Source organism: Grampus griseus (assembly GCF_964374135.1).
Source record: "Grampus griseus genome assembly, chromosome: 1".
NCBI classification, from domain to species: Eukaryota; Metazoa; Chordata; class Mammalia; order Artiodactyla; family Delphinidae; genus Grampus; species Grampus griseus.
In genome coordinates this window covers 596,338-621,297 of record NC_139017.1, presented here as the reverse complement: position 1 = coordinate 621,297, position 24,960 = coordinate 596,338, and the positions used below count along the sequence as shown (strand labels likewise).

Below are 24,960 nucleotides of genomic sequence, written 5' to 3'. Positions count from 1 at the left end.
TATAAATCACATATTTTAATTGGAAAGAGCTATATACTTTCAAAAACAAAAGCAAAGTCAGAAAAGTCCACTGACATGGTGGCGTGAGAAGAGTGGCATTGTTTTACATTTTTACAAATCTCTTAGTGTCTGCATTCAGTCTTGTGTATGATACATTGTTTTGATTAAAGTACATAAAGAACATCTGGCTTCACATGGATGTCTATTTGGAAAAGGGAGGAATATTTTAATAGTCTGTCCAGACAACTGTGGGTATTCTTCTTGGCAGTATACTGAAACGCCAGTAAGTATATAGTAGTTTCTTAAATGTTAGTTGCAGTGTGGAATCTGAAACCATGTCAGTGGACTTTTCTTACTTTGAGATATTAAAATCCGGTGGTCTAACTTGTATTTTGAATGAATCTTTTACCCATGCATGATTTTCTCACACCATGCATCTGATTATGTGGAAAATATGGGTTCATTGAGTTATGCACATTTTCCAGATGTTAATACGTTTCAGTCTATAATATCAAAAGACCACATTTGTTGATAATCCCATTGACCGCATCAGAAAACCGAGTATTAGGAAGCTGTCAAGCTCATGGTAGTGGGTATGTTTCCCAAAATTCTGATTTTAATTGGATGGTCAAATTTTATCATTGGCAACAAATATTAGGTTTTTTTCTTTGAAGTGACGGGCTCACCTTGTTCATTTTCAAGTCTTAATCATTGTAATTTACCTGTCGGTTGCTCTTTTGAGGAAAAACAGCATCTGTGGAAAAGCTGCTCGTCGATCTTGCAACTCAAACAGATGCGCAGGAGCTTTTTGCTTAGGGAGGGTGCTGTGCTTTGTTCCGTGGAGAAGGGCTTTATGTGTGCCTGCTGTTTTGTCACACACAGTATTACGAACGCTTACAGTTTAATAAAATTAATAATGTTCACTGCTTCATCAAGGTCACTCTTGAGTGAAACTGGCCTTTTTTGGGTTTTGTTTTGCTTGAGAGCATGTGGCCAGGAAGAGTACAGTCAGCACCCGCACCCTCTGGTGCCTCCCTTGACTTGTGCAAAGGCTCCAGGAGTTCTCCCCACCATGTCTTTGCGTTGTTAGTGCAAATGTCAACACAGCAGAAAAGGCAAATCATGTATTAATATCATTATAAAAATCATTTTGGGGCTTCCCTGGTGGCGCAGTGGTTGAGAGTCCGCCTGCTGATGCAGGGGACGCGGGTTCGTGCCCCGGTCCGGGAAGATCCCACATGCCGCGGAGCGGCTGGGCCCATGAGCCACGGCCGCTGAGCCTGCGCATCTGGAGCCTGTGCTCCGCAACGGGAGAGGCCACAGCAGTGAGAGGCCCGCGTACCGGAAAAAAAAAAAAAAAAAATCATTTTGATCCAGATAATTGTTTCTCAGCTAAAGCTTTAACCTTTGTTCTTTTTGAAAAGGAGGGGGTTAAGAGACAAGTTTTAGAAAGAGGACTCTCATTTGTTTCTGGTCCTGAATTGTCTCAGCTGTTTTGGATCCACCGCAGCCTTGATGATGGTCACTCTTACCGGTGTGGGCTTTTTGCCTCCTTTTACTCTGTCGATAGTCTAGATGGCCTTTGGGTCTTGGCAGGCCTCGCTGCTGTTTGTGACTGTTCCTTTTGGGCTTCTGGTAGGCCGGAAGGCTTTATGCAGAAAGCCTCTCTGCCTTCTCATTGTTGCTGTGAGTTGGGCAGCTAAGGATGCCCAGCCAATCACAACTGCAAACATACTTTGCCATATTGTCTGCGGCTATTCAGAAGATAGGTGAAAAGAAAATACATTTCTTCTGTTTGAAGGATCACTGCACCCTTTCTCACCAAAGTGGGGATAGTTTAGCAACCCTAGAAGATAAACTGCAACTTCCCACTGAGAAAGTTGCATTTGATCCTATGTGACTATTTTCCTTTAAAATTCATGGGCAAATTAGTGGTTCCTAACATTCTCTCTTTTTTTTATAATGATGAAACAGCTCACCCATTTATAGTTTTAGAAGTCACTTTCCTCGTTTAACCCTAACAGCACACTAAGTAAGATTAAATATCATTATGCCTGTTTCACAGCTGAGATACTGAGGCATGGGAAGAATTCAGGGATTTGCATAAGATCACAAAGCTGAGAAGTCACGCTCTGGACACTTGCGTCAGGATGCAAGAAATGGAAATTAGTGTTTCATCAGCGCTGCTGCATTGTCCGTGCCCAGAGCAGCGTCTGGCGTGGTGTAGAACTCAGTAAGCACTTGCTGAGTAAATGGATGGACTTTTCTTTTCAGGCTTGTATTGATGAAAATGTGGACATGGTGAAGTTTCTGGTGGAGAACGGAGCCAGTGTGAACCAGCAGGACAGCGAGGGCTGGACGCCCCTCCACGCAGCAGCGTCCTGTGGCCACCTCAACATCGCGGAGTGAGTGTCTGTGCCGGTGGGGCGCTTGTGGGACAGCCTTCGTTCCTCTTCCACTCTGAAGGATTTGAATTTCATAAATAGTAGTAATTTCTCTTTACCGCAAATTATAAAAGCAGGAAATAGAATTATTTTTAAGGAATAATTGATGCTGTGTTTTACATAGCTGCTAAATCTGTAGTTTTTTTAGTTGAAATTTTGTGTTTGCTTCTATTTTCAGGTAATTCATATTTGTTGGGATATGCAGAGGTGGCTTCTGTCTGTTGCACTGTCTGGGTTGACTTTTTTTTTTTTTTGCGGTACGCGGGCCTCTCGCTGCCGTGGCCTCTCCCGTTGCGGAGCGCAGGCTCCAGACGCGCAGGCTCAGTGGCCATGGCTCACGGGCGCAGCCGCTCTGCGGCATGTGGGATCTTCCTGGACCGGGGCACGAACCCGTGTCCCCTGCATCGGCAGGCGGATTCTCAACCACTGCGCCACCGGGGAAGCCCTGGGTTGACTTTTTGAGCAACTATAGCTGGACACATGTGGGCAGGCCTGGAGAATTTTTCTGGACTTTTTTGTAAACCTGTTTTATTGTTTTTTTTTAAAAAAAGCAATGCTTAATACAAATGAAGGTGGAGAATGCCTGGCTGCTGGTCACAGAATTCACGTAGGTAATAGCAGAAGAGTGAGAGACAAGCGTCCGAGCAAAGGAAGGGTGCGAGGGGCACGCACACCCCCCCACCCCCAGCCCAGCCCTCATTGAGACCAGCCTCCAGCACAGCCGGGGCCCCTCCCTGGGCAGAAGAATCCCAACCACATAGTGTCTGGGCTGGAAGGGGCACTAAGTAGATGTCTGTTGAATGAAGGAGTGGTCAGGGAGGTTATTTTTAAATAGAAAGAGACGTTGGCACTTAAAACATCTTTAAAATGAGGCAGTTGAGTGTATTCTACATGAGAGTAAGTGTAGATTGCTAAGGCAAGTTCTCTAAATAAAATCATGATATGCTGTGGTCCTTTGAAGATGCAGTTGCTTGTCTTAAGGCCACTTTCAGTAGGATTAGAGCTCCGTTACATTTCATCTGTTCAGCAAACAGCTCTGCAGAGGCCTGGGAATGGCCTCCCACAGAAACTACTTTGCCCGGGTGTCCTGGGGGAGGGTGCCCAGTGGGGGAAGTCAGACAACGGCAGGGTCAGAGGCAGAGAAAGATCAGGCCGAAGCACTGGTGTTGACTGGGCTTCTTGTTCTAAAAAGCGGGTGGCTGGACTGGCCCCACCGCCAGCAGGAGTCAGCAGCGCGGTTTTATCCTGTCTCCGTTCTGGTTCCGTGAATCAGTCGCCTCCTCTCGCCGGGCTGCCCCTTCGCAGGGTCTCACGGGAGGGCTCTGATTCTCAGCCTAACCCATTCACCAACGTTCCGATGCTGAGGAGTTAAGGTGGCTTCCTCAGAGGTTTCCATTTTCACTTGAAAACTGTATCTTAGAAACATTTATAGAACATGTTAGTCCCTCATCATTGATATTTGATTATTTGTTCAGGTGGCTTGTTTGTGATTTTGAGCTATCAAATCTCATCAATTCAAGGATTTCACTTTTCTCCATTGGAAGGTAACAGGCAGAGCTCACGCTTGGAATTAGGGCCCCTCGTGTTGGCGTGATCCACGGAGGCTCTTTTTTCTTCCTTTTGTGAAACTGAGTACAGAGGATGATTGTAAATGCTTTTTCACGGTGGTTTCTTTATCTCATCTTTGTGGATGAACATAGTTCCTTTGGAAATAAGTTCACAATTTAAGTGTCTCTTGCCCAAATAAATATTACCTTGAGTGAAATGAATTGATGAGAGTTACTGTTTCCATACAGGTGATTACTAGTCAGACATGAAAGTCTGGCCAGGAAAGATGAGCTGGACCAGACCCCCTTTGTGGTGGGGTGGTGGGAACGGCCCTCCTTACCTTCTGCTGTGCGTCACCCTTAGACGGTATCCACTTGACCATCTTTACATACTCATCTGTGCAGCAGCATTTTCTGGACAACGAAAGAACCCCGTTGCTTATGCTACTCATTTTGGTTGGCTCACCTCAGGGCCTCTGAACAGTGTTTCAGATACGATTAGCATTTGATCATTTTGTCATTTTTCTTTTTGTATCTTTTTTTTTTTTGGCGGTACGCGGGCCTCTCGCTGTTGTGGCCTCTCCCGTTGCGGAGCACAGGCTCCGGACGTGCGGGCTCAGCGGCCATGGCTCACGGGCCCAGCCGCTCCGCAGCATGTGGGATCTTCCCGGACCGGGGCACGAACCCGCGTCCCCTGCCTCGGCAGGCGGACCCTCAACCACTGAGCCACCAGGGAAGCCCCTGGGGACCCAGGTTTGATCCCTGGTCAGGGAACTAAGATCCCACACGCTGCATGGTGCGGCCAAAGATAAAAAAATAATAATAAATTAAAAAATCGTACCTCATAGGTTGGTATGGATTCTTGTTCAGGTAAAAGTGTGAAGCTAGAGAGGTTTTTCCTGTTTCCTCCTCACCCTTAAAATGGTTTAGGAAGGTAGCCTTACTTAAGAAGAATCTCTTTCTGAACCAGATTACTTTCTAGAAATGAGTCTTCCTGATCATAGGTCTAAGAACTTGTCGGAAAAGGGAAAAGCAGGGGCCTGTATGCCCAAGTGACATTGTGCCTGATCCAGTAAAGAATGGAATGGGTGTCAGAGCAGAGTGGCTAAGATGTTTTATTTATTTCACGTAGTATTTGTGGGTTGCCAAGAGAGGAAAGAGCACGTCAGACCTCATGGCAGTGATAGCCATGAGAAGGGCACAGCTGTTGCCCTGAAGTAGCTTCCAGCCTGGTGGGGCAGCTGCATCGAGACCCGCGTGTGTCACGACAGGAGCGCGGACTTAGTGCTGGGGAGGACTGAGTTCACGGAAGGAGAGGGAATGTGTGGTTGGTGAGAACAGGCAAAGGCATTTTCAGTGGACCTTGAAAGATATGAAAAGTTTCTAGCAGGGAAAGGAGAAGGGGAGGGTGTTTCATCAGTTGGGAGAAACTCCTCAATCTGTGGGAGAGACCGGGCGACAGTGGGGTGTGTCTGGGTTCAGTGAGGCATCGAGTTTGATTGGAGCAGAGGGTACAGTTCCATCCAGAAAGCATTTATCGAGTGCTTACTGTGTATATTACTTGCATTTTGATTTTTCAGGGTTGGGGAGGTGTAGTTGAACATCCTCTTTGTCCTGAAGGGGAGAAACCAAAAGAGAGGAGCTCTTGATTAGGGAAATGAGGGGCAACAGATGGACAGAGGACCGGGCCTCAGTACAATTAAGAAAACACGTGGAGCAGGTTAGCCTTGGAGGAGAAAGAGTTTGTTTCTGTCTGAGTCTGTGAGGGAAAGATGGAGAAAGCTGAAAATGAGATGAGTTCATATATGTGGAATCAATCTGTAAGTTAAAAACATTTATTGAAGCTCTATTTATACTAGGTACTAGGCAATGAGAAAGCAAAAACGTGGTCTTGATGTAATCTTTGTTGATTCTCCTCTGCCTCCTTGAATACAGTGGCCATGCGTTGATTATCCTCTTAAGATCTTCTACAGTGTCCAAAAAGTGGTACCTTTAAACGCAGGAGGGGACCAGTACATGCTTACTGAATTGTTGATTCGTTGAAGTTTAATTTAAACAGTTTTTCTTTCTCCTTTAAATACTTATATTTGATAGAGCTCCCAGCATAATTGGGATTCTCACTGGCCCAAAAGTAACTTGATTTAGTGCCAAGGTGAACTAGACTTGAATTCAAAAGACTGGGGCATAGCCTCTGCCATTTGCCCCCTAATAGTACCCACCTTGCCTACTTCATAAAATTGTTTAAGACTCATTATATAATTTTACGTGAAAGTACTTTGAAAATCAAAAAGGATCTATGTAAGGTATTAAAATTGTCAGACCTTTCTTCTTTAGGATCAAGTATTATATTTCAATATAGAATTTAATCATTTAGAATAGAACAATTTGTTTCCTCAGTAATTTAGTTTCTTCTTAGAGTGTAGATTTCATATACCTGGCTGGTTGAAGGGAGAGTTCTATGAAGACGTAATTTAGGCAGATTGATGAAAATTTTAATTCGTCCTTTATTTTTCTGTTTTCATGCCCCAACACTACTTAATATACTCTTAATGTGGCATTGGGAAAGTTTCTGTGAGAATTACTTCTTTACGTGTCTTCTGGGAACTCTCATTCTCAATATTACAGGTGTAGTAAGTCCTTTTGGGAGCCTGTGTTTGGACCCCAGGGATGGTGGGTGAGCTTTAGGGCTGCATGTCTTCCTTGTGATATTTAGAGAGTCTCTTGCTGTCCACTGGGAATGAGAGGGTGGGGGTTAGGAACATGAGTGTGAAGGAAATCCCGCTTGTAGGCATTGTTCTTACCAAGAAATAGGGAAGCTTTTGATCCTAATTATTGAAGGCTAGTGGAGTTAGAAATTAACAGTGGAATACCTTATCTGGGACCACATTAAAAATTCCAGAACAGAGGCCGTGCTCTGCATTGAACCCCAGGGATAGGAGTGTAAGCTGATGTTAGACTGGAGAGAGAACCTTGATTCTGGATCTTGTCTGCACAGGTATTTCATTAACCATGGAGCCAGCGTGGGTGTTGTGAACAGTGAAGGGGAAGTCCCCTCTGACCTCGCAGAAGAGCCTGCCATGAAGGATCTTCTTCTGCAGCAAGTGAAGAAGCAAGGTAAGCTAGGGGGTAGGTGAGGCTCTGCTGTGCAGGGCCGTGCGCTGTAGTGTGATAGGAAGGTTGGGTCTACCCGCACAGCGTTAGTCATCATTACCCACATCACATACCCTCTTAATACTCACACAACAATAGGCCAGATGCCAAAAGGAGGGCCAGTCCGTCCTTGTTTTTTCCATTCTGGGGCTGTGTACCCATTGTGCAGTTAGGCGACGTGACTGTTGTTTGATGATGCAGGTTAGACTGAGGAGGGGCATGAGCGTGTCTTACTCCGTGTACACGGTGTGGACTTTGCTCCACACTGTGAAGTCTAAAGAAAGGATGAGATACAGTGTCCCTTTGAGTACCGGCCAAATTCTGCTTATGACTTTGCATCTTTTCTCTTGATGAGAGCTGAAAGTGGTGCTGGTTGAGGTATTTATTGCAACCTCTGAAATGATCTTTAACCATACTAATCATGAAAATTATTTTGGTAGTTTGTCACGGTAAGGAAGCTAACTTAGAAGAATAAACTCTGAAAGAACTTATTTTATATTTTCAGAAGAATCCATTTCAGAGACTAGGTCAGGATTCTGCTACTGGAGGTCTTTGGGTTCTTTTAGTTAAAAAAGTAGCAAATAACACTCCTTAGTTAGCAGGGAGGACAGGTCTTAGGGCGTTTGCTAGAACCACCACAAAACTCTGTGGACATGGTTTATAGTGATGTGTAGTCTTTCTGTTAAACCGCTTTACCCACAATCTGCAGTTGAGCCCAAAAGATTTCTCTCCAGTGACCTTTTCTGACATGATGCTTTAGAACAGTCAGGGCCAGTCCTGGCCATATCCGTTTGCTCACATGTTATCCAAAGCTGCATTTGCGCTCCTACAGCAGAGCTGAATAGCTGTGACAGACCAAATGGCCTGCAACGCTGAAAACATTTATTTAATATCTGGCCCTAAATAGAACGTATGCTGACCCCTGCCTTAAAATAATGATGTTCTAGGGCAGAAAATACTTGTATGAATACTGTGTATAGTTTTTGTGTCATATTGAAATGAAGAACTTTATGCCTAATTTACCATCAAGTGCCACTCAGCCTTATCTCCTCAGATTGGTGTTACAATTTACAAGTGACTTCTTAAAAATAAACTGGATTTTTAATAGTAGTTTTGATTTTAATTTCTGACTCTTCCATTAAGGAGTATACTCTGTTGGAAGAGGCATTCATATGTATGCTTACCTTTGCAGCACTGTTAACTCTTTGTGTGTGGAATTCTGGTCTGTTCCAGATCAGTTATACCCCTTTCAGTTCATCGAGAGGATGTAATAATTGTGAATACAATACATGTGCACCCAGCATCGGAACACCTAAATATATTAAGCAGATACTGACAGAGCTGAAGGGGGAAATAGACAATAATACAATGATAGTATCCTGCTTTCAACAATGGATAGATCATCCAGGCAGAAAATCAACAAAGAAACGCTGGACTTAAACTATCCTTTAGACCAAATGGACCGAGTAGACATACAGAACATTCCATCCAACAGCAGAACAAACCTCCTTGCCAAGGGCACACAGAACATTCTCCAGAATAGGTCATATGACAGGCCACAGTACACGTCTTGGCAAATTTAAGAAGACTGAAATCATACCAGGTATATTTTCTGACCACAGTGGTATGAAACTAGAAATCAACAGCAGGAGGAAAACTGGAAAATTCACAGACTGTGGAGGTTAAACAGCATGCTACTGAACAACCAGCGGGTCAAAGAAGAAACCAAAAGAAAAATCCAAAAATATCTTGAAACAAACGAAAATGAAACACAACATTACCAACACTTGTGGGAGGTAGCAAAAGCAGTTCTAAGAGGGAAGTTTATAGCGATAAATGCATGCCTTAGGAAAAAAGAAAGATCTCAAATAACCTAACTTTACACCTCTAGGAACTAGAAAAAGAAGGACAAGTTAAGCCCAAAATTCACAGAAGGAAGAAAATGACAAAGATCAGAGCAGAAATAATTGAAATAAGAGACCAGAAAAACAATAGAAAATATGAATGAAACTAAGAGCTTTTATGTTTTTTGAAAAAATAAACAAATTGACAAACCTTTAGCTAGACTAAGAAAAAGAAAGAAGACTCAAATAAATAAAATGAGAAATGAAGACATTACAACAGATACCATAGGAATACACAGGATCATAAGAGATTACTGTGAACAATTGTGTGCAAACAAATTGGATAACCTAGAAGAAACGGGTAAATCCTCAGAAACGTGCAACTTACCAAGACTGAATCAGGAAGAAATAGAAAATCTGAATGGATCAATAACAAATAAGGAGATTGAATCAGTAATCAAACAACAAGAAAAACCCAGGACCAGATGGTTTCCCTGGTGAATACTACCAAACATTTAAAGAAGAATTAATACCAGTCCTTCTCAAACTCTTCCCCAAAAATTGAAATGGAAAGAACACTTTCAAACTCTTTTTACAAGACCAGCATTACCCTGATGACAAAGCCAGATGGGTACACTACAGGAAAAGAAAACTCTAGGCCAATATTCCCAATGAATATAGATGCAAAGATTCTCAACACAATATTAGCAACCTGAATTTAGCAGCACAATAAAAGGATCACACACCATGATCAAATGGGATTTATCCCTGGGATGCAAGGATGGCTCAACATATGCAAATCTATAAAAGTGATATACCAATTAGTAGAATGAAAGATAAAAATTATATGATCATCTCAACAGATGCAGGAAAAGCATTTGACAAAATACAACATCCTTTTGTGATAAAAATTCTCAACAAACTGATTGTAGGAGGCATGTCCCTCAACATAATAAAGGCCACATACGACAAGCCCACAGTTAACGTTATACTCAGTGGTGAAAGTTTGAAAGCTTTTCCTCTAAGATCAGGAATAAGACAAGGGTGCCCACTCTCACCACTCCTGTTCGACATAGTACGGGAAGTCCTATCCAGGCAAGAAAAAGAAATAAAAGGCATTCAAATCAGAAAGCAAGGAGTAAAGTTGTCTTTGTTTACAGATGATACGATCTCATGTATAGAAAATCCTAAAGACTCAAACAGAAAACACTTAGAATTAATCAACAAATTTGGTAAAGTTGTAGAATACAAAATCAGTATACAGAGATCAGTTGCGTTTCTATACAATAATGACAACCTATCTGAAAAAGAAGTAAAAAATACATTTCCATTTACAATGGCATCAAAAACAATAAAGTACTTAGGAATAAATTTAAGGAGGTGAAAGATCTGTACGCTGAAAACTGTAAGACTCTGATGAAAGAAACTGAAGAAAACACAAATGGAAAGATATCCTATGTTCATGGATTGGAAGAATTAATATGGTTAAAACATTCATACAACCCAAAGCCATATATAGATTCAATGCAATTTCTATCAAAATTCCTGTGGCATTTTTTGCAGAAATAGAAAAACAGTCCTAAAACTTGGTATCACAAAAGACCCTGAATAGCCAAAGAAAGAAGGCAAAGCTGGAGGCATCACATTTCCTGATTACAAACTATAGTAATCAAAACAGTATGGTACTGGCAGAAAAGTAGACACATAGACCAATGGAACAGACTGCAGAGCCCAGAAACAAGCCCTCACATATACGGTCAACTGATATTTGAACAAGAGAGCCGGGAGGACTCAATGGGAAAAAGATAGTCTCTTCAATAAATGGTGTTGGGAAAACTGGATAATCACATGCAGAAGAAGGACATTGGACCCTTATTTTCATGCTCACAAAAATTAACTCAAAATGGAGTCAAATTCTGAAACTATGAAACTCCTCTGAGAAAACCTTCTTGACGTTGGTCTTGACAAAGATTTTTTTGGATATTACACCAAAAGCACAAGGAACAAAAGCAAAAATAAATAAGTGGCTCTACATCAAACTAAAAACTTCTGCACAGCAAAAGGAACAATCAACACAATGAAAAGGCAACCTATGGAATGGGAGAAAATATTTGCAAGTCACATATCTGATAAGAGGTCAATATCCAAAATATATAGGGAACTCATACAACTCAATAGCAAAAAACCAAACAATCCAATTAAAAAAGCAGAAGAGCTGAATAGAAATTTTTCCAAAGAAGACATACATTTAATGGCCAACAGGCACATGAAAAGATGCTCAACGTCACTAATCATCAGAGAAGTCCAACTCAAAACCTTATTGAGCAATCACCTCACACCTGTTAGAATGGCTATTATCAAAAAGACAAGAAACAGGGCTTCCCTGCTGGCACAGTGGTTGAGAGTCCGCCTGCCGATGCAGGGGACACGGGTTCGTGCCCCGGTCCAGGAGGATCCCACATGCTGCGGAGCGGCTGGGCCCGTGAGCCATGGCCGCTGAGCCCGCGCGTCTGGAGCCTGTGCTCCGCAACGGGAGAGGCCACAGCAGTGAGAGGCCCATGTACTGCAAAAAAAAAAAAGACAAGAAATAACAAGTGTTGGCGAGGGTGTGGAGAAAAGGGAGCCCTCCCACACTGCTGGTGGGAATGTAAATCGGTGCAGCCACTGTGGAAAACTGTATGGAGGGTCCTTAAAAAATTAAAAATAGAACTACCATATGATCCAGCAATTCCACTTCTGAGTGTATATCCAAAGGAAATGAAATCAGAATTTCAAAGAGATATCTGCACTCCCGTGTTCAATGCAGCATTATTCACAGTAGCTGAGATAGGAAACAACCTGAGTGTCAGTGTATGCATGAATGGATGAAGAAGACGTGGTATGTGTATATATATCTATTTATACTGTAGCTAATAGAATAGTATTCAGCCACGAGAAAGAAGGAAGTCCTGCCATATATGATAACGTGCATGGACCTTGAGGGCATCATGCTAAGTGAAATAAGTCAGACAGAGAAAGACGGATACTGTATGATATTGCTGGTATGTGAATCTAAAAATGCAGAACTCACAGAAACAGCAGAAGGGGGTTTGCAAGGGCTGGGGAGTGGGGGAGATGTTGGTCAGAGGGCACCAACTTCCAGTTATAAGATGGACAAGTTCTGGGGATCTAATGTACGGCAGGTGACCATGGTTAACAATAGTGTATTATATACTGGAAAGTTGCCAAGAGATCTTAAATGTTCTCACCACAAAAAAGAAATGGTAATTATGTGAGGTGATGGAGGTATTTAATAACTGCTGTGGTAATCATGCGGTATATAGGTGTTGTACACCTTTAACTTATACGAAGTTATATGTCAATTAAATCTCAATAAAGCTGTAAAAAAAAAAAAAGGAAGAAATAAAATAAATCAGTTACCTCTTCCCCCCATCCATCTCCTCAAATCAGACAGATAATCCTCAGGTAGTTCCCAGGGTCCCATTCAAGAACTGAGAGGGAGGGGAGCAGACCATGCACAGGTAAAGCCTACCAATGAGTGTGAGACTCCTTGGGCGGGGGTGTTTGTCCTAGGAACAGGTCATTATTTTATGCAACAGGGAATACCCCACCCCAGCTCCTTTTCACTGACACAGAGGTTAGAGAGTTGTTGGCTAAAGGGAGGCACCCTGGGATTTCCTCCATAATGTTTTAAAGGGAAACAAAATCCACATTCCCTTGGACGTTTCACTGTGCATCACCTCTCCTCGGCTCTGGGGCGTATAGCTTCAGTCCGTGTATTTCCCTACACAGGGGAATGAACTTCAGAGGTAGTTAATTTTTTTAAGTATATTATACCTGAAACTAAGATTTTTGATACCAATCCTAAGGTGTAGTGAGTGGAAAAGAGGAGAAGACGGGGACCTAGGATATCAGTGTTCTGGTGACAGCTCTGATGTGTTCTGTGGCCTTGAGTGAGGCACGTGACCTTTGTATGTTTATTTCCTCATCTGTTAAGTGGGGATAGCAGTATCTATTATATTTACCTCAAAGGATTGTGGGGAAGCTAAAATGGTATAACATGTAAAAGGACTTTGAAATGTGTACTTTGTACAAATACTATAATATAAAATAATATTCCCTTTGGTTTTTATGTTCTTAAAACTGAAAACACTGTTAAGTATGGTCCCTTAATGGATCTGCCATCAAGTACTATTTAACCTGGTGATTTAACCCTGATAAAACTACTGATGAGTCTGTAAATGTCATGGCTCTTCTAAATGAAGATAAATCTGAAGACGACCCCACTTGATGACTAACTGCCGTTAGTGGTTGTATTTAGGATGTGTTTTGAATCTAAGGGACCTTTGATGATGCTGGCTCTCTGGATCTGGTTTCTGCAGGGGTCGATCTCGAGCAGTCGAGGAAGGCAGAGGAACAGCAGATGCTGCAGGACGCCCGCCAGTGGCTCAACAGCGGGAAAATACAGGATGTGAGGCAGGCGCGCTCAGGGGCCACTGCCCTCCACGTGGCTGCCGCCAAGGGCTACTATGAGGTCCTCAGGTAACGTCCACGCACGTGGTCTGGGCTGCACAGACCGGGAGAAGAGGAGTTGGTTTGGACGCGGGATGGATTAGGTCTTCAGCTGTGCTGCGTTTCTTTGCTGCTTCCCTCCTGGGCCGCGCAGTCTCTCCTTCTGTGTTTGCTGGTACTCTTCCCCTCCCTCCTCCCGCCACACCGCCCTCTAGCTTCTCCTGACGGGTCTGATGTGAGGCAGAGTTGAGCTGGACTGGCCTAAGGGGACCTTGCGTGGCCGCCTCCAGCTCCACAGTTCATCGTTAGCACCCCTGGCACCTCCCCTTCTGGTGACACACAGCACAGAGCAGACTCGCCATCCTTTTGGTCCTCTTTGACTCGTTAGATTAATGACACAGGTCTCGAGTGTGCAGCGTCCAGCTGGAGTAGGATGGTCACACGTACACGAGGAATCTGGGCTCTTCTCTGCCTGTTCCCCTTTCCCTTTACATCCTTCCCCGCTTTGTATGGCTCTGCTCCTGGGCTTGCCCAGTACCTGGGCTGCTGGTGGCACCGCATGTGTCTTGTCACCAGATGCTCTCACTGCCTCGTGTTCCACCCAGTACGAGCTTCCTAGTCTGTGTGGTGAGTGTCGGTGCACCTTTCTGCCTGGCAGCATGTTCACGTGCTCGTTTCTTGGACGGCGTCTGGAGTCCCACGATGTAGGCCGCCTGCGTCCGCCCGGTGCCGCCAGGGCCTCAAGAGTCACGCTGTCCTCCACGCACACAGCTGGGCTGTAGCCTTAGCGTTAGCGAGCGGCCCCTGCACATGCTCCCGTGGAGTCGGAGTTGCGAGCGTGGTGTCCGGGGAAGACCAGCCAGAGAGCTAGTGAGAGAGTGAGAGAATCAGGTGTCCGACAGCCGCTTCCTGCGCTGGAAAGCTGACAGCACCCCCTGACGGAGCTGAGCTAGGCGCTGGCTGGCCTCAGGTGCCTGCGTGGTGGGACATGGGTGTGCCACGGAGCACCGCGGCCTCTGGCCGAGGGTGGTTGAAGCTTACCCGTGGCGGCTCTCAGGCAGTAGCTGGCGCCGAGCTGGGCCGTAGCGGCCGGGTGGCGGCGCAGGGCAGGGCCTGAAACGCCAGCTGGGTGGCCGCTGGTGTGGCACAGAGCTCTGCCACCGAGCACGTAATGGCTGGTTTGGGGTTTCTCCTCAGACTTTTGACTCAGGCTGGCTATGAGCTCAATGTCCAGGACCGCGACGGCTGGACCCCGCTCCATGCCGCCGCACACTGGGGGGTGAAGGAGGCGTGCTCCATCCTGGCAGAAGCCCTCTGTGACATGGACGTCAGGAGCAAACTGGTTAGTGAGCGTCACCCTCTAACGGGGCTCGGGAACAAAAGGCTTCAAGTCCCTGCTAAGTGACCAGGCTTGCTGTCCAGGCTTGGGCATCCCTGGTAGCTGTAGTTCTTCTTCCCGCCCCGTTATCCACGCAGACACGTTGGCTTTGTAACATCAAGCTCCACTGAGCCGCTCTGCTGCGTCTGTTTATGCTGAAGCCCCTAAAGCAAACACACAGGAAAAAAAAAAAAAGATTTTCCCCCGTAGCAGAAATGAGCAGTGGGGAAGCCCAAGGCCACTATCTGTGGTGAACTGTGAAATACTTTGGTTTTACTTTTAATTCAAAGACTTAATAGCTGAGCCCTAGTCACATCCAGTTGTTAAAAAACGTTGTAACGATGAGATCCTGCAGTTTGGCTGAAAGTCTTCTTCAGCCGCGCTTGAAGCGATACAGAAGTCCTGCAACTTCTATCCCTACATCTGCTGGTTTTCTAGGAATCCAGAGACATGGCGTTTTACTTCGTAGATGTTCTTATCTACCTCCCATCTCTCCGGACCCAGGGTTCATTCTCACATTATGGGTTAGGGTCCTTAACTGCGCTGTTTCCTAAGAGACAACCCTTCTCTCACTTAAAGGGAGGTGATTCCTGGGACTTAGTCTTTAGTGCACCCGTGCCCTGGACCTCCTTCTGAGGCTTCTAAGAGCCCTTTGTTGAATTTATCATAGCAATCAAGAGCATTTTAGAATAGGTACAAGTAGAGATTTCAGTTGATCATTTGCCAAGAGGCAATAAACATTAGAAATAATGTGGTGATTTCCTCCATACAGCTTTACAAAATATAAAGCCCTGTATTTTAGGGTTTGCTGTTTCTTGTTGTGTTTCCTCTGGGATAGATGAAGGTATTACCACGGTGTCGAGTAGACTAGTCAGTGAAGCAGCTGTCACTGGAGTCAGAGGCATACAGTGGACATCCACTAGTTCTCTGATAAAGTCCCGTGATCGCTGCGTCTGCTTCCGATTGGTCATGGCGCCCCTTTTCTCTGCCAGGGCCAGACACCGTTTGATGTGGCTGACGAGGGCCTCGTGGAGCACCTGGAGATGCTGCAGAAGAAGCAGAGCGTGGTGAGTCTGGGGGGACAGTCCACGCCACAGGCCACACCAGCTGTAGTTTGTCCGCTGAGAGTGGAGTTGGACGTCCCTGCATTCCAGCAATGGCAGTGGTTCCCTCCAGAAGTATCCGCAGAGTCTGTTAGAAGAAAATATACCAGAAACTGTTGTTGCTAAAGTTCGCTTGCTATCTCCTCCTTATCTTAGAGCCTTCAAGCAGCTGAAAGGCAAACATGATGGCGACGACGACTCTAGTTACCCTCGAGCTCTAGAAAATGAGCGTGGTGTGTTCAAGTCAGAAGTTTTTGCAAATAGGGGTAGAGGACACCTCATAACTTTTCCTTACTGACTGAAAGGACTTCTTCGTTGAAAGAAAATTGGTTACAGGGAGGGATATATTTCTTAAAAAGCAAACAAACCCACAAAAACGAAAACGTTTGGCATTGGCCAGCGCTTGGCCAGTGCTTCATGTTTATTCCGTTCATCAAATATCCAAAATTCAGTCCTCTTCTCCCTCTTCTTCTAGATCTTTGCTGGTTTGGTTGTCTGTGCCCTTCTGCTTCGTGCAGCACAGGAGGACCATGGAAGCATGGTGCCCTCGTCCAGACTGCAGGGTGGAAAACCCTGCCAATACTCGAGTGAACAGGGAGTGAGTCACACTCTACCCGAAAGAGAGAGGAGGAGTTAGGTGAGGAGGATAAAGTCAGTCACATTAGGGCCTTGAGAATCTCCTGTTTAAGCAGAGTAGGACAGAAAAAAATCACTAGCTTTCCTTGTGTTTTCCTTTGCGTGGGCTGTGGCTCAGGGCACGTGAGCTCGAGTTCAGGAGAATGTGAGAAGCTGAGAGCAGTTCTGAATGAAAGACCCGTGTGGTTCAGTGACGGGACAGATCAGCTGTCCTGCCCTCCGCTGTGCTCAGCACCGTCTGGACTGGGGAGTGGAGACGCTCATTTCTTCAGGGCTGGCTGGGAAAGCTGCAGACCCAGAGCGCAGACGCAGCTTGCGGTTCAGTTGTCCCCTCTGATGAGCAGCTGGAATCGATTTCTGGGCAGCAGCAGCCTTCCTAATATAAGATGATCATTTGCATGGTTAGGTGTTTGTTGTTTTTTAAATTTTTTATTCTGAAATAATTTTGAAGCTTACAAAGACGTTGTGGAAATAGTAGAGAGTTCTCGTGTATCCTTTACCCAGCATGGTTCGGTCTTTGTACATGAGTAATATCCTCACTAAACAACATTTCTATGCTACTGGGAATGGTGCCTGCCTTTGCCCCCTGCATAACTTTGGGGTCCAGGCATTTAAGTACATTTTGTCTAGAGCAAGTACCGGACAGTTTTTTCCAAGGGCTTATTTCCCATTTGGCACCTGCTTCTTCTTTAGAACCGTTGCCAACGTAATTCAGTATACGGATCATGAAGAGTTCTTTCAGAGGTACTTCTGGCGTTTTATCCTTTACACCTAGGCTTTTTGGGACGATTGGGTTTGGATATTTGATGGGGCAGTTTTCATTGAAGCTCTAACGCTGTGGATTTCCTCTTATTGAATGAGAATCTTCCTCTGTCATTATCTTCCAAGGAGACGCAGCACACAGCTGATGTGTCTCCCTTCTCCCCAGTCCTCTCCCCCGCTTTGGTGTTGGTCCGGTAACAGGGGCCATTTTAGTTTTTCTCGTGGCTGCTGATTTTTTACCAATAGTCAACATCTTCCCTTTGTTCTGTTTTCTCAATTTCCAGCTTCGAAGTGAAAAAGAGACACGGAATAAGCTCATTGAGTCGGACCTGAACAGCAAGTTGCACGGTAGACTCTTTAAGAAGTAAGATATTTGGGTTTGAGAAATGGGATGAGCCCTGCTGAGTGTGACACGTTTAGCTTGAGAATTTATCCAGTGAAGAGACCCCGTGTTTGTAGCCAAATGATCTTTAAACACGTGGGAATGTTTGAGGGGCAAGGAGGTGAGTGGCATTGACTTGGGGGGGGGACACTGAGAGTGGGTGGGCGTGTTTTAAATTTGTGAATTAACGGAGACTGTGTGCATTGCTTTTTTCCCGGCTGAAGGGTTCTTAGTCCCAACTCCTTCCCTACCTAGAAGGTCTGAGCTCAGGGGCCGTGTCTGTTCTGTTTACACCATACTGTCGCCTGGCATGGTCCTGGCGTGTGAGAAGCACTCAGTAAACATTTGTTAAATGATTAAAAAGTATTTACCTGCTCACTCATCATGAAGATGCACAGCCCTCCTGTTCCTGTGTGTTAAACTTGCTGGATCTTCTATCACACTCTCAAATCCAGTACCAACCCGTAGTCAGCAGAAAACCCAGGATTCAGAAGAATACGGCCGTAAAGGAGGGTTTGAATACATCTCTGTTACTGCTTCCGCACAGAGCTTCATGGGCTTGTCCTTCTCATACCGGATCCCCAGGGAGCGTAGGCAATGGTGTGTCCTTTCTCAGTTGCGCTCAAATTGTCGTCTTTAATTTAGCAAAGAGAAGATGCTCTATGAGGAGGAGACACCAAAGCCCCAAGAAATGGAGGATGAAAACAAAGAATCCAGCAGCTCCAGCTCAGACGAGGACGAAGGTGAAGATGAGGCTTCTGAGTCAGAAGCCGAGAAGGAGGCGGGTGATGCCGAGACCCTCTGTCTGCAGAGCACGGGGGGTCACTGCTTGTCACAAGGCAGGTGATGCCAGGGCCCTCAGGTGGAACCGATTCCCTAAACAGAACCTCCAAGTCTTTTTCTTTTTCCTTCCCATTATGTGGCACTCCTTCAATTCCTGATTTGGGGATTGAAGAAGGAACAAAATCGTATTTACCCTTATGACTCTTATTGATGATATACATCATATGGCGCTCCTTACGTTTGTTATATGGCGAGACAGGAACCCCAGCGGTGAGAGTTGGGTGCTGGGCATGGTCAGAGTGCCAGGCTGTACATTAGCCTGAGGTTTTGATACACAGTAAGGCCAACACTTAGGAAAGAGACACACGGGGCTTTGCTGAGTAGAGGTTCCCCTGCCGCAGAGTAGTCCTCGTGGGTAACTGGGAGCTCGTGATAAACTCAGATTTCACCCGCCCATGTCCTGCAGTCACCGGCATGTTATTTCTTCAGACTGGTGTCCACGGGAAGATGCAGTGTCTTCAGTGAGAGGACCAAGTTAGAGGAAAGAGTCCACATTCAGTTTATGTCAACAGTAAAGTCTGTGTTTCCCTCTGACTCTGCCCTCGCCGGCTGCCCATCACGAAGATGCTCAGCTCTTTCGGTTGCTGGGCCCCAGCTCTTGTAAAGTGGGTCTGCCTTCACTGACGTGGTTTCTCTCAGTTGCAGGAGAGCACTGCCTTTGTCCGTGTCTCCGTCTCTCAGAGGAAGTTAGAGACCCTTTGCTCGTGTAGAACAGACGGGCCCAGCTAGGTTTGTAGTGGAGGAGACGACCTTTTGTTCACTAAGTCTTGCATTGCTGTTCCTAAGCAGGCACAGCTGGCTCTGGAAATGCCAGTGTAGTGTCTGTCAAAATCTGTGTGTGTTCATCTTTGTAATATTGGTATTGTGTACTGAGTGCTTACATGTTTTAGGCTTCCAGTATTGTCTGGAATGAGCATCTAGACTTGTTCTGTGCCGGATCACTATGTTAGCTACCAAGGTGTTGGCGGAGTGGGAGGGCACTGCCTGGGCTACTGAAATTACCCACGATGCGTCCCCAGGCCTCAGATCTCTTGTTCCCTGCAGCCCAGCTCCACGTTGCTATTGGGGTGAAGCACCCCACACCCCTTGATGATGCTGCACTCCTGTTCAGAAACCTTCCATGACCACCTACCTGACTCTGCCTGCAGAGTAAGTCCCAAGCCCTGTGGCCCGGCCTTCAAGACCTCTCATAGTCTAGCTCCAGCTGACCTTTCCAGTGTTGTCTGTAAGTGCGGATGTGTGCTATCCAAGCTGGATCGCTGGAGTTCCCAGACAAGCCTGAGTGTTCTACCCCTGAACAGTTATTCGTGCTGTAGAACTTGTTCCTGGCCATCAGATGTTTATTGCATGATTTCCGTCAGAAGCTGTAGGGTCTGCCAGATTGCAGAGTCCTTCTCTAGGTTTTTCCCGTGCAGGAACCTGCAGAGGAGGGACCCCTCCCTGTGCTCTCCCCCCCCCCCCCCCGCCGTGTGGCCCCCAGCACTGCTCATTCCTCTCGGTTGCAGCGCCCTTGGGCTGGGAATTCCAAGCGTGTCACTCCCAGGTCTCAGCACTGCACCTGGCACGTGACAGGCAGCCGCATCCACTGAACGTTTTGTTGAATGTATCTCGGGGATGTAGGGGGATAGGAAGGCGTGTACATGAGTAAAGCCCATGTCACGTGAGAGAGAGAAACGCAGCCAATGATGTTCACTAGTCCAAAACACTGCATTGAGTTTGGGGGTTTATTGTGACACTTTAGGGTGGAGATCAAGGAGGCGGAATAGAAAGACACAGAGCTCACCTCCTCCCACGAATACATCAGAAATACGCCTACACATGGGGCGGCTCTCACAGAGCACAGCAACGCTTCACATTTGTGCAGTGCTCATTTATTTATTTACTTGGTTGCGCCATGTCTTAGTGGTGGTGGGCGGGCTCCTTAGGTGCAGCACACGGGCTGTGGCACGTGAACTCTTAGTTGCAGCATGCGGGATCTAGTTCCCTGACCGGGGATTGAACCTGGACCCCCTGCATTGGGAGTGCAGAGTCTTATCCACTGTGCCACCAGGGTAGTCCCTATATACAGCTTTTGAATTTGCGACACACTTAACACATTTTTATTTAATCCTTACACCCACACTCTGAGGTGATGTATTATTGCCTCCACTTTTTAGAATGGGAAAGTGACACCGCAGGTGAGGTGACTTGGGGCTCACAGCTGTGGGTGGAGTGCCCGAGCCCCCGACTTTGATCTGGGCTCCTCGGAGTAGCAGGGGCAGAAAGCTCACGCTGGGGGCAAGGGCAGGATCTCCCCAGGGGAGGGGTCGTCAGAAAAGAGCTACATACGGGATCTGGGAGGTGAGATAGAGTTGGTGGAGGAGGGGTGGCCCCAGGGGATGTGTGTTTCTGCGTCGGGAAGGCCGGGCAGGAGCGAGGAGGAGACCGAGGCTCCAGCGGGTCAGTCTCAGAAGCTGGCGGCGGCTGTGGGCTTCCCTGCGCACTTCTGTCTGTGGACATTTTACTCCTGACTCAGAGCCTGGCTCAAAGCAGCGTCCTTTGCGAAGCCCTGTCGTCACAGCTACGAGGTTTCCTCCCCTCTTCTGACTCCTGTAGCTGTGGTTGGAGCCTTTGTGTTGCTTGGACTACTTAGCGTTCGTGTTACCTCGGTTCTCCTCTTCGTCTGCTCTGCTCTCCCCACCAGCGAGCTGCGGGGCGCTGGGACACAGCGTGTGTCCTGCTGACCTTCGCGTCCTTCCTGGTGCCCAGCGCCGGGCCTTGTGCAGGGCAGGTGCTCGGCACAGCCTGGCGGGGGCGTGGGGAGCGGGTGGTGCCTGAACCTCCAGGTGCCGCCTGGCGCGCATGCACACACTGAGCAGGCCCTTGTTGAGTGCATGTCTCCTCTTTTTAAACCTCCACAGGTACAGCCTCATAAAATGACAGTTTCCATGTGTGTTACGTACAAACGTAGTTGTAAGGAATGTTAATTATATTTTGAGGTAAATGTAAGCAGTTTGACTTGGATTTGTTTTTCCCTTTCTTTTACTTATTTGACGTGTTACTTATCTACTGCTGCATAACAAGCCATCCCAAAACTTAGTGGCAGGTAGCGCAACTCTTTGTACGCACCCAGTGTCACAGGTTGGTAGTTTGGGAAGGGCCCTGCCGGGGCGGCTTCTCTGTTGTCCGTGTGGCGGTGCCGGCACACTCACGAGTGTGGTGAGTTGGTTCGTGGCTGAGGGGTGGCCTTCTCCCTTCCTGGTGGCTTGCCGGGACGTCTGGGGCAAATGGGCCGTGTGTCTCTTGTCATCAGGCAGGCCAGCCCCTGCTTCACACGGCAGCTGAATTCCAGCCATCATCAGAGGGGGCGAGCTCCGCGCACACGCACTCTCCAGGCCTCTGCTGTGTCCCGTTTGCTGATGTCCCAGGGGCCACAGGAAGTCACAGGGCCAAGCCCGGAGTCAGTATGAGGGGTACTACAAAGGGTGTGGACTCACCAGGAGTCAGCCTATGACAGTGTCAGTGAGGTTTGGCAGTGAGGTCCATTTCCTGGGGGTAGAGACGTTCCGACTGTATTCAAAGACTGCCTTGAGTATTCACAGTAGCCACAAAGACAGTGACGTTCATAATAATAAACTGTTTTCTAGGGACTTAATATTGAGTTATGCAACTTAAAAACATTTTATCTCTAATCTGTACAGCAACTCACAAGACAAGAATTTGAGTCCCTGATTTATCAGTGAGAAAATCGAAGTTCAAATATGCTAAGTAACTTGCCCAGTGTCCCACATCTAGGATGTGGCTTAAAACTGTCCCGTAGTTCATGAGTGGGATACCCTGGGGCTGTGTTTCTGGAGTCCAGGGACCAGAGGCCCAGCAGCCGCTGGACGCAGGCAGACGGGACTTCTATCAGCGCCCCGTGAGGGACCCCTCCCGCTTATGTCACCACAGTGTCCTACATGACCCTCTGGCTTTATTTCCTGTTGTGACCCCAAGAGCCCTTGTCACTTGGTGGCTGCCTCTTTCCTGACCAGCGGACGTGGGTGTTGTGACTTCCCGGCCCTTCCTCCTGCTGCTCTGTGCCCTCCGGCTTCCCCCACGGCATCTTCCCTACGTTCCCTCCCTCAGACGATCTGCCTCTTCTCTGAACCCCCGGAGCACTTGCTGATTTAAATCAACCAGTTCAGCACCGGACGTCTTTGACCTTGTGTTGTTACCATGATTATTTTACGTCTTACGTCTCTTCTTTTTGTAACTGCCTAGAAAGCAAGGTCTATCTTATACCTTCTCTGGCTTTTCCTGCCCAACCCTCCAAACAGAGTAGATTCTTACTATGTACTTACTGATGAATTTTATATGTGACATATAGTGTCAGCTATACATGTGGGGATTAGAATTGGCACCTGTCAAGACAGGAATTCCACTTGAGTCTGTTTTCTTATAAGAGACAGTGGTTGCCAGAGGTTTCATAGTAGTTTGAATCCCAGCATTACATGGCCCTAATGATCTGTTTTGATAATGGGTAAACCCTTTCTGTTAGCTGAAAAGTACACATACACACGGATAAGGTTTTCATACTTGTACTTGTTGCTTCTCTTGTCTTAAATAACAGATAAAAAGCCGGGAGCCATCGTCAACCGTTCCAACTCCGAAAGCAAGAGTAGTGCCGCCGAGCAGACACCAGCACCAGCGCAGATCATCTCCTCCACCTCTTCAGCCAGGAGAGTGAGTAGTTTGGAATTCGTTTGGATAGTTCCCACTATTGCGGTAGCGTACAGTTAGAAAGGCCTGAAAGGTACATTCATGCTTTTTTTTTCTTTAAATTGAGTAGAGTTGATTTACGATGTTGGGTTAGTTTCAGGTGTACAGCACAGTGATTTGGTTATACATACATATACATCTCTTTTTTTTCACATTTTTTTTCCTTTATAGGTTATTACAAAGTACTTAGTAGAGTTCCCTATGCTGTACGGTACAGTAGGTCCATGTTGTTTATCTATTTTGTATATAGTGGTGTGTATCTGTTAATCCCAAACTCCTAATTTATCCCCCCCTCCTTTCCCCTTTGGTAACCATAAGTTTGTTTTCTATGTCTGTGAGTCTATTTCTGTTTCATAAATAAGCTCATTTGTATCCTTTTTTTTAGATTCCACATATGAGTGATATCATGTGGTATTTGTCTTTCTCTGTCTGACTCACTTCACTTAGTATGATAATCTCTAGGTCCATCCATGTTGCTGCAAATGGCATGATTTCACTCTTTTTTATGGCTGAGTAATACTCTGTTGTATATATGTACCACATCTTTATATTCCTGCCTTAGTCAGCTCAGCTGCCATAACAAAATACCACAAACAGGGTGGCTTTAAATAGAAACTTATGTCTCACGGTCTGGAGGCTGGAACTCCAAGATCAAGGTGCTGGCAGGTTCAGTTCACGGTGAGGGCGCTCTTCCTGGCTCTCAGACAACCACCTGGTCTCCAAGTATAATCACACTGGGGGTTAGGGCTTCAGTACGTGGATTTGGAGGAGTGGACACGATGTTTGTGTCCATGACTTTGCCCACAGTATATTTTAAAAAAGTATAAAGCCATCACCAAACAAATTTGGCTACAGTGTGTTTAGATGACACAGGCCCTAGTAACCTGGGACCAAGGAAGTGTTGTCAGTTGCCTGTTTTCTTCGTATCTGAAGTTGAGGGGAGCGTATGTGAAGCTCAGTTGGGCTGGGAAGATAGCCAGCATCCAGCCTCGATTGTTCTGATGGCTGCTCTTCTTTTTTTACTTCTCGTGTTCCATTTTACTTTCCTGAGTTAAGTCCTTATAGTCGATGATGAATGGAGAGCAGAGGTTGAAAGCACTTGTTGAAATACGTGAGTGCCTCCGGCAGCCTCCTCAGGCCGCTCAGAAGCTGCCGGCTCCTCGCCGGTGATGCCGCGGCTCCGCAGCGTGTGGGATCGATGTTGAGGAGAACGGGCCCGAGCTCTTTGGCGTGCAGCTCTTGGACAGCTCTGTACTTCTGCAGATGCTAACTTACTGATCTTCCCAGAGCCTCGTGAACGTGCAGGTGGCATTCTGGTGTCCTTGTGGAGACAAGGCAGCAGAGGCTCAGCTGCGCGCTGGCTCCCGGGAGCGTCCAGTCTCTCAGTCCTGCGCACTCCCCCTGCTTCTGCGCGTGACTAAATCGCCTGCTTTTTTAAGAGGAAAAGTCCTAAATTAAAAAAGATACAAACGCACACCCATACTTATTCTACTTTCCTAAAAGAATGCTGGGAAACATTTCTCCCCTCAGAACCAGGTGGCTTAGAAAGAGCTGACGGGATCGATTCTCTGACGCTGGAAGGAGTACGTAAATCTGTCCATTCAGACGGTCGGGTAGAA

At 46.3% G+C, this 24,960-nt stretch overlaps 1 protein-coding gene across 19 annotated transcripts in view; it reads left to right on the top strand.

Moving 5' to 3' along the window:
* Nucleotides 1-24,960, top strand: part of PPP1R12B (protein phosphatase 1 regulatory subunit 12B) — a 204,564-nt gene that overhangs the window by 48,836 nt on the left and 130,768 nt on the right. For 17 of the 19 annotated variants that reach the window (XM_082679744.1, XM_082679742.1, XM_082679743.1 and 14 more), the window contains exons 2-9: nt 2,275-2,405; nt 6,987-7,105; nt 13,368-13,527; nt 14,695-14,839; nt 15,868-15,942; nt 17,661-17,740; nt 18,404-18,597; nt 23,193-23,305. In XM_082679744.1, coding sequence (XP_082535870.1) covers nt 2,275-2,405; nt 6,987-7,105; nt 13,368-13,527; nt 14,695-14,839; nt 15,868-15,942; nt 17,661-17,740; nt 18,404-18,597; nt 23,193-23,305 — 1,017 coding nt within the window. Of the gene's footprint in view, nt 1-2,274; nt 2,406-5,233; nt 5,323-6,986; nt 7,106-13,367; nt 13,528-14,694; nt 14,840-15,867; nt 15,943-17,660; nt 17,741-18,403; nt 18,598-23,192; nt 23,306-23,340; nt 23,558-24,960 lie in introns of those variants that run through there. The other 2 variants (XM_082679748.1, XM_082679750.1) reach the window with 2 other exon arrangements.